The sequence below is a fragment of the Blennius ocellaris genome, assembly GCF_963422515.1.
Source record: "Blennius ocellaris genome assembly, chromosome: 1".
Taxonomy (NCBI): domain Eukaryota; kingdom Metazoa; phylum Chordata; class Actinopteri; order Blenniiformes; family Blenniidae; genus Blennius; species Blennius ocellaris.
This window is the reverse complement of record NC_137650.1, coordinates 25,347,373-25,362,375: the sequence shown is the minus strand read 5'-3', so window position 1 is coordinate 25,362,375 and position 15,003 is coordinate 25,347,373. Positions and strand designations below refer to the sequence as shown.

Genomic DNA, 15,003 nt, shown 5'->3' with positions numbered 1-15,003 from the left:
CTGATGGTAAGTGATGTTCAATAAACATTGAGCAACAAGATCAATATTAGCTCCATCTGGTTTTTAGTTTTCAACCTTTGCCCCCAAAATCCTGTAAATGCCAGTCATAGTGAACTTGATGTGAACAGCTCTGTGTCTTCTGCTTGGCAGTGACCGTTGGATTCTTGGCTTCCTCGCCCACCAAAACCTCATCCACAGGCACATGCATGACCTTTTCATTTTCCTCCTGTGAAAATTAAGCTTTTTTTTGTAGTAATTATCCCACTTTAATTTACACCTTGTAATATTTCACAGAGATTTCATTGGCCTGGTTATTGTCCTGATATTCAGTATGAGTTGTGGGTCCACAGACACAGACGATCTGTTTGTAATGGCAGTGTCAGTTCAGTTTGCTTCATGTGGACTCGAATCGGGTTTGAAAACCATCTGAGAGATAAATCATTTGACTGATATTTTGAGGGTTCAGATTTCTGATTCCAGGCAGTTGTTGGTGCAGATGGAGTTCGAAAATGATCATTTCACTTGTGCGTGCGTAACATGCATAATGCTGTCAGTATATTCCTGAACTGCCATTTATTGTTACAGGAGTATTGTTGATTGTGAGAAAATGAAACTAAAACTAAGCCTGAAGTCAGGGTGCTCATTGACCTACTTTTAGAAATTATATAACATGCTACAGACTGAGCAAGTTTTTTGGGTTTTTTTTTTTACGAGATTATTCATCACAAAAAACCCCTAAGGACAAAATCATGGCTCAACTTGTGCTGATTAATGTGTTGTTTTAAGTTTTTAAAAGGCACTGCAGCAAGCAGATACATATTTGCTGAAAAAGTGTGAGGAAAAGTGGAGGAGTGGAGGTGAGGAAGAGAAGTGACACTGTCAGAAGTTTTCAGTAAGAGAGGCTGTTGGTGTATGTCTGATACACAAAGGAAGAGGTTTGTTCCAGAAATAAATACCCAGCATGCTTGGGGAATAAATATATTGCCGTAAAGAAGAGACTAAACCAGAAGACGGTCTGCTTTATGCAGGTGCACAAAAATCACACAAGATGTCAGAGGTGCTATCACAGGAGAGGTGTAAGACAGGAATCTGAGCGATAGAACAAAAGAATAAAGAGGTGTAACAGAGATTCAACACATCACCGCACTGGGTATTCCAAGATAAGGCACTCTTATATGTGAAATAAGATAGAATAAGGATTTCTTTCCCTAAAATATCCCTTCACTGTTTGTCAAAGCGTTGTCTGCTTACTACATCCAAGATCAGGACAAATATGTTTGCGCTTCTCCTGTCAAGAGATGGATTCATGCATGGATGATGACCCAGAGTTGTGTCATCCTTTCCAGCTGTATTTTCTGTTCAATATAGACTATAATTTGAAGCAGTGTGCAATTTCCTAAATCTTGTTAAGGTTTAAGACAGAGTTAATGGGTTATTGATAAATCCAATCACGACCATGTGTAGAATGATCTCAAAGCAAAATGTGCTATTGCACATAATACAGTTTCTGCATTGAAGGGTGTAAAAAAATAAAAAAAATAAAAATCAAAGTGATATAAATGCATCAATGGAAAAACAACAGAAACCACAGAAAAATAATGGCTCCTTCTCAAATGGGCGTCTGTTAGTTACAGGACAAAAACTACCCAAGAAAAGCGGGGTTTGAAATGTGATATTATGCCTATTAACTCGAAGATCATGGTTTCAGATTGAGAGAAAAATATTGTATGGTGATAGACTTCCTGAGAAATTTGTCATTAAAAATGAAAAGTGGACAGCTGTTTGTTTGTCTATTGGGATCCTTAAATACCAGCCTATTTCATGATTTTATTTTGTCTTCATTACATTTGTATTTGAGTGAGTTCCAAAAATATGTTTCTAATGAAGAATTGTTTGAATAACGTTCAAATCTCAACTTCCTCGTGTCGTTCACATGTCGATAAGCACCACGAGATGGCGCCAGTGAGCCACGATCCACGCTCAGATCGGAGCGAACGTGAACGGAGAATAAATGCGCCTTATCGACCCGGATGGGCCTATTGGCGGCAATGGTATGATGATAGTACTAATGAGAGCGCACAGACTGTTCATGACACTGCCAATAACGAAAAGCTGAACTTGGGTTCAGTGTGCTTGAGGAAGAGGTCAAATGTGGGCTACAACTTCTGCATGTTGTGCGTAAAATAAATACAAAAAAAAAAAAAAAAAAAAAGCATCCATATGCATCATTGATTTTGAGTATGATCGGGACTAACTAAAAAAAAAAAAAAAACACAAAACGATTTCTGGAACAAATTGCATAGTAACAGAAACGACTATTTATGTTTTCTAAAATTACCCCCATTGCCAGTCAGTGTAAGAGCAACAAGCATGAAGGAGCAGCACTTGACCATTTCCCCCCCTTGCAAATAGAGACAATTGGGAGGGTAAAAACACGCGCTGAAGGCACATTTCCTATGATGATTTCGGATTTTACTGCCGTCACGAGTTGCTCTCTCTCTCTCGCTGTACTTCAAATCGAAAATCGAGATGAAGCCCTCAGATTGAAACGGTCACAACAGCACCGGGGGCGCACGGATCCCTCGCCTCGGCTCCAAGTAGACGACCTCCTACCGACTTACTTCACGTCATCCCGCCCGTCTGCCTGCCGTCTCCTCCCTGAAACCTTCGCTGCGAGCAACCCTTTGAGCGACTCTGGGCTTTAAAAAAAAAAGAAAAGAAAAGAAAAAAAAACAGACAGACAGACAGAGAGAGGGAGAAAGTGAGAGAGACGATTACACACACTCCCAACATCACCTAGACCACCTGCTCCAGCACAACAAGGGGAGGAGGACGCACAAGTGCAGGCGCGTCCATGCGTGCCAGCCGAGCGAGACATTAGGCGGCCAGAAGGACCACAAATAAACTGGAATAAGTGTTTATCCCAAGAACTCTTTGGGAAAGCGCTAAGCTTTTGCTACAAGAAGAAAGAAGGGAAGAAAGAAAGAAAGAAAGAAAGAAAAAAAAGACTGCCTAAATGAGTACATGCTAAGAAGAGTCATGCATCTCAACAGAGAAGAAGATAACAGCAAAGGTAAGCAAAATGTGTCTTCATGCGTCGGTGGATGCTTTTAATTCAGGCTCTCCTCATAGTTTGAAGCTCTCGCGGTGGTTGCCAGATGCCCTTGAGTGTGGCACGCTGATGTCAAGTAAAAGATGCTGGGGGTCATTCCTGCAAAGCTAATGATAATTGATGGGGTGGATTTGTTATTGCCTGAATGCATTTCACCAAAAGACGCAACAAAAAAAAAGAAGAAGGGGAAAAAAAGCATTGCATGGCAGCAAGAAGGCATGTTGCATACACCCAAGGTGGGAATATAGTGAGTGTCTGTGAGGCTGCCACTTGAGCACTTGTTGTGCTCGAGCTGGATCCACTGTGGATGCTCGCGTTTACGGTCATATTCCAGCGAGGTGACCTGAGCATGTATGTACAAGGTCATATTGATGAGCCATCCTGCCGTATGTGTGTGTGTGCGTGCGTGCGTGCAGCATGGAGGTGCATGTGTTTGTATTGTTGTCTGTAACTGAGACGTAGCGGATGTGTGTGTGTGTGTGTGTGTGTGTGTGTGTGTGTGTGTGTGTGTGTGTGTGTGTGTGTGTGTGTGTGTGTGTGTGTGTGTGTGTGTGTGTGTGTGCGTGCCCTCCGTTGTGGTCGGATGGGAGAATTAGAGAGCAGACGGTGTGTAATGACACAAACCTTTCCATCAGGGGCAAGTAACGATGGAGTAAATAGCGTGCGATGCGCCAGCAAGAGCCACACAGTGCAATTTCACTTTCAATCTTTGAACTGAGGTCGAGGTCACTAACACCTGATGCTGAAGGAGATTTGCCTCTGAATGTCTGTCGGGGTGACGCAGCCTGTGTCTCATTATGCACTGTCAAATAAACACCAGTAGGACTTGCCTGGTGTTCACCACACCCACGCTGAGTGAGTTAGGAGTAAATGTGATGATTGGCATGCAGTGCATGCAGTCTGACCATCTCTGACATTGTAGATCAATGTGTGCAATGATCCAAAACTTTACTCTAAATGTAAATATAACAAATACATCAGCAGACTGCTTACAGCTTCCAACTCATTTTATTGGAATGCTTTACCACTGTGTGTTTGAAAGTGTCTCCATAAACACTACACTTTTTCACCAATGATTATGTATCGCTGGCAGGGGAATGAAACATTTCGTTTTTCTTTTTTATGTACAACTGTCAGGTTTATGAGAGGCTAATATCTTTGTTTTTACCAGCTGTAAAGCATGCTGTTCAGTGAGGAGTTCCCCATGTGGTGCGTGGTCCTGCACGGTGACACACTGCATTGTCCCTTATCTAAAACGTCTCAGGACCTCACAGCCAGATATGGTTTCACCAGGAACCAACGATGAGTCACCATCTGCCACCAGAAGTGATTTCATGATTGCACGAAAACCGTCTACTTGCATGATGCGCGTACACGTATTTTAAGTGTTTCTTCTTGAATTCCTCCCATTGCTTGTCACAAAATGGAGTTGCCCTTTTCGTGACAAACGGCAAGTATCCAGAGTTTAAATTGTGAATTTCAAGGTCAGGTTTGAAAGAAAGGGAATGCTGGGAGTATGCTTAGGTAAGTAGTATTTTATGTTGAAGGCAACCTGAAGTCTGACTGACGATGACTGTTTATGAGTGTGCGTTTTGGTGTGTGTTTGCTATAGTGTCTGTCCATTTGAAAATGAGAACGTGTGTAAAAGTCAAAACGGCACAAACGAAATGGTTTAATATAACAGTGCTGAAAATGAAACGCAACACCTCATATATTGAAAGGTGCAAATGGGCAATGGCAGTGTAAAAGATGGTCTGAATGTAACAGCATTAATCACAGTTTGAATATAGAGATTGTTTGTAGAAAATCAGCAACAACAATCGGACCACTGTGCAGCATGGGCTTTCTAGTTATATTATGTGGGTACATGACAAATCTAGACACAAATATGAATGTGCTACGCACGCACGCACTAACGGCTCCTGTGAACCTAAACAAAACATAAAGTGCTACCAAAGAGGGATGGTTGCCAGAGTAAGTAGGCATTGCCAGTCCTCGACGCATACCCATTACCCAGTCAACCGACGACAAATGATACCAAACAAACAGTGTAATGACAAAACATGACTACAGAACAGATTGAACACTGTCATTTGCCACACGTGAAATTCTCAAATGTCGTGTGTTTTTTTCCTGACCCGATGACTTGGCTATTTGAACCCCTCACTATAACAGATGGTGTTTTATGCTTACAGACTGTCCACAGTGTCAGGAAGAATCAGATCAATAGCTCAGGCTCATTAGCCAAAAAAGAATGGCGCTCAGCCTCCAGCTTTGTCTTGTTGCATTACACCGAACTGCCCAGAAACCATTTTACAGCACACACACAATCTCTTTCAAGAATAATTTCAGAAAAGTGTTCATTCACCACAGCATTTGTAGCTTGTGTTGGAAGCCAAAAAGGAAGAAAGGACTTGAGGAAGACATTAATCTATGATTACACAAAGAGAGTAAATCTTCCTCAGGTTCCTCAGGAAGGGCACAGTTTATGTGCCGTTCCTCAGAATGCCGGCGAATGTGGTTTGCAGTCAGATTGGTGTGTTTGGGTACACATTAGCTGATGAAGGAAATCCTTTTCCCACCTGTTGGCTCAGAAACAACAAACGACCTGCGGTTTCTCTCTCACAATCTGTACTTTCCTTCGAAGTCCGAACAGGGCGATCCCTGTAATGCCTCCTTATTGGAATGAAGGAGATGAGAAGATGTTTGGATTAAGAAAAGAATAAAGTCCAACTTTAGTTTAGTTTTAGATCTGCTCTCATTCACACCTATTCCAAGACCTCAGGGGATCCGGTTTGGGATGTTTAGGTGTTTCTTATGAATACCTCCTTGTTGCCTTCTTGCTGGTGGTGTGCCAAGCATGGCCAACTGGTAAAACATCTCAAGGTCAGTCAAAGAGCCATCCATCCATCTATTCATTTCTTCATACATCTGCTATACCCACACGCCGCCAGTGCTTCTCTGCTTTATCCTTCAGCCTCGAGCCCAACTGGACTACAGGGGTAAGAAGACTGACGGGTGGACTGGGGATTATTTTCACAATTAATTTATCAATTTACCATTCATTTATCAATCCCAATTTGATAAATTGGTCAGACAACACAAACCGAATAAGCTTAATTACATCACTATTCACTCAAAACAGAGTTGGCATGAGAGTATCCCACATTTGCTGACTTGTCTTCAATTTCTTGGACGTGTGAGCTATGTGACAGACTGACCTGCTTCTTCACCCAATGTGAACTGGGAGAGGCTCCAGCCCCCCGCCAAATGACCAGACGCTAACACAACACTTACTCTAATACAATTGTCACTATTTCTCTAAGATCAGTCATGTTTCTAGTCTTTTACATTTGAAAAAAAAAAATAAAATAAAAAATACAGTTTTAAAGCCTGACACAGGATGAAGTCGAATCATTTGGCAGAAATTATAGTGTATCTGGTATTGACTATTCTACCAATGACCTTCTCTGTGTTTCACTTATTTAGTCACTTGTGAGCAACTGCCATTCACAATGTCATAACTATATACTACTGTATAAGGGAGCGAAAGTGTGTTTTGTAATTTAACAAATATGAAATATGTGTAATCATGGTCAGTTTTACAACACTTTGTGATGAGTGCAAGAGATTTAATGTTATGTCTTTATACTGACTTTAAAGTCCCGGAGCAAAGGTTTCACATTTCTGAGTTACACAGATTTGAGTGAGTTTTGACTGTTGATTGCTTTGTTTCAATTTTGGGCATTCCTTTGTCAGTTGTGTATCATGCACAAACTATTGTGCTCAGTTTTATTGATGTTTCAGAACAGACCAATGTTTATTGCATGTTTATATCATCCATTGCTAGCTGCGAGCAATGGTGTGATTTATTTCAGAAGTCGCAATAATGCAGTTAGTTTTTCACAAGTTACGTTTCATGACAGTCCTCCCCCTGAAAGCAATTTCAAACTTATTTGTATTGTCCCGAGTAAATGGGTTTGAAGTTTGATGTGTCGACAGACATTTGTAATGATCACAAATATTGACTAAGTTATCATATGCAACAAGAATTTTTTTTTATTTATTTTGGGTGAAGTTTTAATAAGACTTAAGTCAATTTTTTTTTTTAAATCTCAGCAGAGACATTTTTGAAGGATCGAATAATTGGTCTGTCTGTGGCATTGCTTTAATCCTATTTCACAAAGGGGCAGGTGTAAATGTTGAGCATCAAGTAGGCCATAAGGTGAATTGCAATAGAGACGTTTTATTAGTGTGGCACATGGACAGTCAGCCATTTAATATTGGAGGCATTGGCATTCAGTGAGACATGTTTAATTAATTTAACATCTCGAAAATAATGGACTGGAATCTTATTAGCGGTTTGAGACAAACTGTGAGAGAGAAGACAGGAATAGAGTAGTAATTAATAGAATTCGAAACAAAGGTATTTTTATTCCCTGTGTAACTCTGAGCCACAGTGTTGGGAAGCAAGCCACTTAGATTTACAGACTCAAGAGACCAGACGGTGAGAACATGAAAGAGGAAATATTGCTCTATTCTACTTAGCTGTGCACATATTTATAACCAAAGGGTGGTGTGATAGAAGCCCATCCAGCCCATCTAAATGATGACTGAATTGAAAAGTCAGACAGGAAGGGTCCAATAAAAATACACAATGTGTCACCGAGAGGCTGGGGATGGGTTTATGTATGCTGAACAGGACCGGACAAATAAATTCTTCAGTTTCAGTAAACTGTCACATCGATTTTCCTCATGGTGTACAGCCCGAAACACAGGAATGCTCGGAAATCATTTTTTCTTTCTTTTTTCTTTTTTTTTATGAAGGGTTCTTGCTGAAACTCATCCGCAGGATTGTCAGTTGCGAATGAAACCATACAAATAATTTAGTTGTGAGGTGGTTTGTTGCTGGAGCACCTATTTTTGTGAAAGTATTCCAAAAATGTGTATCTTTTTAAGTCGCAAAATATTTGCATTTTGAATTTATACCAGAGGTGAAAGTTGAATTACTTTTATTACACATCTGTTTTCTTGTTTGTTTTTTTTTAAAGGTGCCAAATAAAGAACATATTAAATAATGAAACGACATGCTTTTAAATGATGAAGGTTCAAATGTACCGTTGTGTGTACCTATGTGTGATGTGCATACGTAAGATTTAGTTCATCCTTTGACACTTCGGCGCTCTTATATAACTCTGTTCAAACAGCATGTCTGTGCTAAAGACAGCACTCTAATTATTCTCTCTGCATATGTTATTCTTCCATCACGTCTCTCGCTTCACTCTGTTTGTCTTTCTTGATGTCTGGCTTTCATAGTGCACCCAGTGATTATTGATAGCGGTGAGGATTTTGGAGTCTGGTTAAGGTTGCATCAAGAAAAGTAGCGAATACCACTGTACCAGCAGTGTGGGTTGGAAATGTTACTGGCAGATACATGGGGGGCCGGCGGAGAAAGACAGAAATAGATAATTGGAGACAGAGGCAGAGAGGAAGAGAGAGCGGCAGCGTGGATTTTGAGAGAATGTCTATGTTACGCCTCCCCCGTTGTGAGTGATTGTGAGCAGGAAAGCAAAAGGAAGAGACATACGTACACAAGGCCTTTTAATCATTGAACTCATTGAAGCAACACTGGTCTCCAGAAACTGTACACAGAAACTGAAAGGAGGAGGAATATTGACGGTAAAAAAAAAAGAGAATCAAGAATCTGAATGTGCATATTTTCAATGCTGATTTACATTTAGAGATTTGAAAAGACTTGCTGTCCGAGCCTATACATTCAATATGAGATATACTCTCCTGCAGTAAAATACAACTAAATGACAGCTCTTCATACGGAGATAATTCATTCTTCAGCTTCGTTCAAGCTTGCAAGTTCAAAAAATGAAATTTTGAACATTCACGAGAGAGTTTTTTTTATTTTTGCTGCTTAGAGCATGGGACTGATCATCATGTGTCTGAACTTGCACATTTTTGTTTACCAATGTTCCAATGTTTTGAATTTGAGGCAAAGAAAGCGTATTAAGATCCACAAAAGTGAAGTGAAAACATTTTGATTGTTCCCCAGTGGCAGATTACAAAACAGATCCATAAATCTCTGCACCGTCAATGGGCCATGAGTGTATCCATCTAATTTTTCAAATCTGCTTTAAACAGATTATGGTCGTGAAGGATTGCCAGCGATCTCTCAGGATGTAACAAACATGTTTTTGAAATATATGGAGGCCCAGGCTACCGAACAAAGGTCCCACATTCACATAAACAGCATACAGAGTCCACACAGGCAAGGCCCTGCCATCTTTCATGCCTCTTTATGAAATTCAGAGTTGTGCTACGGTGGAGCCGATCCTAGCTCACAATGGATGAGGACAGAATACATCCTACCTCGATTGTCCATTACAGGAATAACACAGAAAGATAGTTACATTCACACCAATCCAACATAGCCTCGAAGGCATGTTTTTGGATTGTGGGAGAAAGCAGAATTCAGAGAAAGACACACACGTGCAAAGTTCAAGTCTTGGCTTATACAGATTTGTCTATTGTTGCTCTGAGGTGAGATGTGAAAGCTAAGCACTACAACTCTGCAACCTTCCCACCAACATGCAGATACAAATCACTGGCTTTGTTGCTGTGATGTGACAACATTAATCACAGTCTCACCACCTAAAGCCTAATGAATAGCTTTAGTACAATTAAAATAAACCTGTCCCAAAATTGGTCTTTTTTAGATATTTCTGATCGTATTGATACTTGTTCCAATCTTCCTATTCCTTCCACCTTTAATCTACCTAATATTATTATTACTTTTTTGAAGGCAAATGTGTCATTTCTCCCAGCATTTTAAAACGAGACAGATACATGCTGCTCATCTTTATACACAGTTTCTGGAGCATTAAGTTGTTTTTGATTCAATGGGACACAAGCACCTGTGTTTGAATGAGTCTTCTTGAAACATCCACCAGTACTGTAACACTTTAATCTGACTGCCTGCTCGTTTCCCCCTCTTCATAATAACTGAATGGGTTTGTCACTTACATGCAAGCATGCTGTTTAAGGCGCTTGCTGAAAAGCCCAATGCTGCCATTCATCTCGAGAGAATAATCTCTCCTGGAAAACATGAAAGAGGAGAAGCGGCTGAAACTTAGCAAAGGCTTGATGTGTGCAGAGGTGTGGGTTATCACCTCGACATCTCACCCAAGATGAGAACAGCTGCCCCAGTCAATAACAGTCGCTTGTGCTGTGACAAAGACGTGACCTGCAAACACTGCCAATTGTTTGTTGGAGCTCCATAGACATCGTGGTTTTCCAACAGTTGAATGAACAGCGAGGGCCGCTTGATAATGGCGAGCTTCTTACAAGCTCACTGATTAACATTTAATGCTGGTCTCGACGATACGGAGCAATGAGACACAACCTGCCTGGAAGGTCTCTGTCTGGAAAAACAAAATGTTAACGTGGTGATTATTTTAGTTGCTATGGGGGGTGGGACATATATTGTTTGGGGCTCCTGTCTCAACCCACAGTGGCCTTGTGTGACACTGAAAGGCACTCAGGATGAGTAAGGCAGAGTGCTATTTGTGGTTTGTTCTCCTGTCCAGAGTGGAGGCCTGAGAGAGGGGAGGCCTGTCACATCAATAGTAAACATGTAACTTGGCTTTCCTTTTATTAATGTGCAGGACTCATAAATTAATTGGAGATAAATTAAGTTTGGATGGATGTCCCCATGGCTGTAGTGGTGGGGGAATGAATGGATGAATGCATGAATGAATGAATAGATGATTGGATGTCTATAATGATGGATGAATGGATGACTCAGAATAGGGGGGAAAAAAATCCAGATACAACACTTGAACACCCCACCTAGGCTGAGAGAGGCGAACAGGATATTATAAGAAGAGATATCAGCAGTCTAGCCAGGAACAGATGGTGAGACAGAGCTACGCACAGACGGGATCTTCCTGCCAATACAGTCCTGACAAAGAACAGTGGTGCTGTGTATATGCACTGCCACATATAAACAGCCTTCGACTGGTGAAAAAAGAATCCGGGAGAGGGAGTGTAAATGATCTCAAAGACCGCATTGCTGTTACTGTCACAGTCCTCGACCTTCATTTCATCTCTCTCCCGTTTTGTTCCGTTTCCTCCATTTTTCAGTTTTCTGTTGCTTCGCTCACCCTCATCTTACTTCAGTAAAGCTGACAATCCCCTCTCCAGAGAAGGAAAATGTAAGGATGATGTATTTGATTGCTAACAAACACTGATGCCTGCATGATATTCCACACTTTGATTTGATCCAGTTTTGGGTTTCAATTCCCAGCAAAAACATTTATGTTGGACTTGTAAATTATTCATCACAGGTCGTAGAGAGGCAGTATAATTAAATAAGCTAATGCAAAGAAGCTCTCAGGGACTATTAAATGCACCACAAATGTTTAGTTCACAGTTAATTAGATTTATAATTTGTCTGATGCACATCAGGCGTCCCAACCTAAGTACTGCCCAGGGGTAGAGCAGCTATCAGCAGGCACCCAGGTAGCATGTGGAGTCCTGGGAGATCTGCTGGTCTGTCAGAGTCAGGAGGAGGTGGCCATACGCAGGGAGACAGAGACGCTCTGCACTCCTGCAAGCCAAATTAAGAGACGCACACTGAGCACCACTTGGAGTTTGGCACCTTTCCATGAATTCAAACATTTCATTGCAATCCTTCACTTGTGTGCGGTTGAGGTTCAGTATGTTTGTTTTTAGTTTTCGTTGTTCCTCCTAAAGTGCACCGGCCAGTGATTGACAAGTGTTCTCCTCGGATGAAACGTCAACATTTACTTTTCTTGCACCTGACAGCGGAAATCACTTAGCTTTTGAAGGTTCTCTGCAGGGCAGCTGTTCTGGAAACTGTCTGACATTATTCTGCAGAATGGGCCTCTATTAAATCCAGGGTGAAGTGGAGGTCATGCATTTGCAGAAATATGCTTGATTAGTTTTACAGTAGAATACTACAGAGTGAGTCACTCCTTTTATTTCACTTCCAATAGTTATTTGATAGCTGTTCTAACATGCGGTCAATAAGTTCTCTCTTGAAAAATGTTTTCCTAACTGTAATGAACTTTAATCTATTTAATTTTTTCTTGATGAAGTAATTCACTCACTGTTAATATTTGGTTTTCTACAAACAAATATTTAAAATACCAAACCATTCAGAGAGCATGAGAGAATCAGAAATAATTCACAATTTAAATGCATGTCAGCTTAATTGGTGACCCCAGATTTCCAGTAGTCACGAGTTTAAGTGTGGTCGTCTGTCTGTCTCTTTGTGTTTGCCTGGTGAAGAACTGGTGACCTGTCCAGGCTGTATTGTGCATTCACCTATTATTAGCTGGAATCGCCTCCAACACCCTGTGACGTTGAACTGGATGATTAGGCAAAATTATATTTTATAATATTCCCTTCCATACCAGCTGCTTGGTTGTATCAATGGGATATAAAGGTGGAATATTGGTTGTTCCAGATTAACTCTTGCAGCTACACCTGCATATAAAAGTAATCTGTATTTTAGCACCCTGAACCAATCAAGACATTGAAAGAGTTATGACTCTCACCCCTGCATGATCCAAGCACGTGATAGGATCATTGAGATATGAGTCTTTGAATATATTAACACTTGGCAGGTTTAGTTCAATCACTACAAGCGATGACATGGTTGTGATGTCCTGTCCACATCATAAATGTGAGTCCTGCTATCTGACGCTAAACAAATGTGCTGAACTCCACTCTTTACAGGATATACCCTCTGGTTCAGGTATGGACTAAAGCCGATCACAAAATGTGTGTAACAGAGGTTTACTGCCACTGATCTGGTCTCAGATCCATCCATTAGAAGTGAATTAGCTTCAAGGGCGGGTTCACACTTATCACATTTGGTCTGGTTGAAACAGATAATAGAATTGCTCCATCAGCGTGAACTTTGGTATTGCCAAACAAGCAGATATGGTATGCTTGCAAGCATACTTTGTTGTGGTCTGAATAGAGTCTGATGGGTGTGTAAAGGCTGTGTTGCACAGAGCAAAGAGCTGCAACAGACTACAGAAGAGCAATATTGCCATTGTTTATCATAATTGATGCGCATAACAGAAGATAGTCCTATTGCGAGTTTGGCTCCTTCATTTGTTGAATTGCCTGTTGGCAAGTTTCTATTAGAAGAAAGTGACACCAGACAGTTATCCTGCTTAAGTTATGTTGCATTCAGTGGAGCAAACAACATTGTTATGGGAATCGTGTTGCAGAATATACGTACGTCACGATAGCGGTGCAGGGTGTGTTTCATTCAACATCATGTCATATCAGTAATCAGTCATGCTGAATGTCTTCCACTAACAGTGTTTTATCAAGATTTTTCTGAAGCTGTCAGTTTGCCTCCCCACACACACACACACACGCCCCCCACCCCACGCCATTAAAGACAGATGCACAACAACTGACCTGGAAATTCAGACTCACTAAAAAAGATAGTATTTCAGTGGCCTGTTTCTTCCCACCAAGCTGCAGTTTTTAGATTTAATCTCCTCTAAGGCTTGACTGTCCTCATCTTTGTTTCTCTTACACTGATGTGAACCATGGTGTGCATGCCTGCTTTGGTCTGCGCCCCTGTTGCAGCCGTGGGCACCGTGGCCATTGCGCTGCCGCCGCGTCCGTCTCATAGCAGTTGAGCAGCAGTTGTAGATGTGCAACATCGTTCTTCTCCCGAGGCGATGGAGTCATGGAGGTAACTCAGCCTCCCTCCTGAAAAAGAGACTAGTCACTCTCCTGCATATGTGGCAGATTATTTTAGGGACGATTAGTCAGAGATGTACTTAACTGAATGATTATCTCCTCAGTTCTCAGACTACTACTGATATATATTTTTAAAATTCTGCCCTCTCCTTATATAATCAGTATTTTGTCACTCTAGTAATTCAAAGTGCACATGCACAAATAGAATATTGCATTTTTTTCCCCAAAGCTTGGCAAAAAAAAATAAAAATAGACCCACTCCCTCTCAATGCAAGCTGGGTGATATTTTTCATTACAACTGAACGCCCACCACCTGCACACTGCCACTGATGGTTGTAATGCTGCCATATTCTTGTTGTCAGTTACCTATGCAGTGTCTCTTCTCAGGGGAATGAGATGGAGAAACGTGACTGTGTGTGCTTGTTTACAGGTTAGCATAATGGGGGGTTCCATTCCTTTGCAAATGAGGGTGTTTGCTCATGCATATGCGTGACTGTGTTCGCAATGATGTGTGACAATGTCCATATCAATTTTTTTGTATCAATGTCAGGCTGATATTCTCCTACTCCAGCTTCCCTACTCAGCCTTTATTCCACCCCCCCCCCCCCCCCCCCTCATGCTTTTAATGGATTGTTTTTATTTTCTCTGAGTGTCTCAAAGTATCCTGCATTTAAAATGCTTAAATTACAGTGATGGAAAGTGGCCAAGAATGGAGAGGGAGGGACTGGAGGAGGGTGGAGAGAAACAACTCCACTAACAACTTCAGAGAGACAGGACTTGGCAAAACAGGAGTGATTTTAAATGTAACAAAAGATGCATTGGAGAGAGTGAAGTAAAACCTGCACAAACACAGACACACACATTTGGAAGCTATATATTAAAGTCATACTATATTTTTCAAAGGAAAGCATGACAAGAGTTTTTTTTTTATTGTCTGTGGATCCCAATAGTCGTAACAAAAATATGAAATATTAAAATGGACTTTAAGTCAAACAAAGCATGTGCAGCACAAGTTGTAGGGTGGGGTAGGGGGGTTGTGCAATATGGTTCAGGCTTTGTGAGGAGGAGCTGATCCTCAGACACTTTGAAAATATGAAAATCTGAAATAAAGCCCCAAGCTTAACAAT

General features: G+C 41.1%; 1 protein-coding gene across 1 annotated transcript in view; it reads left to right on the top strand.

Annotated features, from left to right (window-relative positions):
• Positions 1-3,024: 3,024 nt before the first annotated feature.
• The window catches only part of syt7b (synaptotagmin VIIb), a gene marked incomplete at both ends in the record, with an annotated part of 100,282 nt that continues 88,303 nt past the window's right edge, over positions 3,025-15,003 (top strand). Inside the window, one exon of the mRNA XM_080495377.1 lies at positions 3,025-3,073. Coding sequence (XP_080351503.1) covers positions 3,025-3,073 — 49 coding nt within the window. The remainder of the gene's footprint in view (positions 3,074-15,003) is intronic.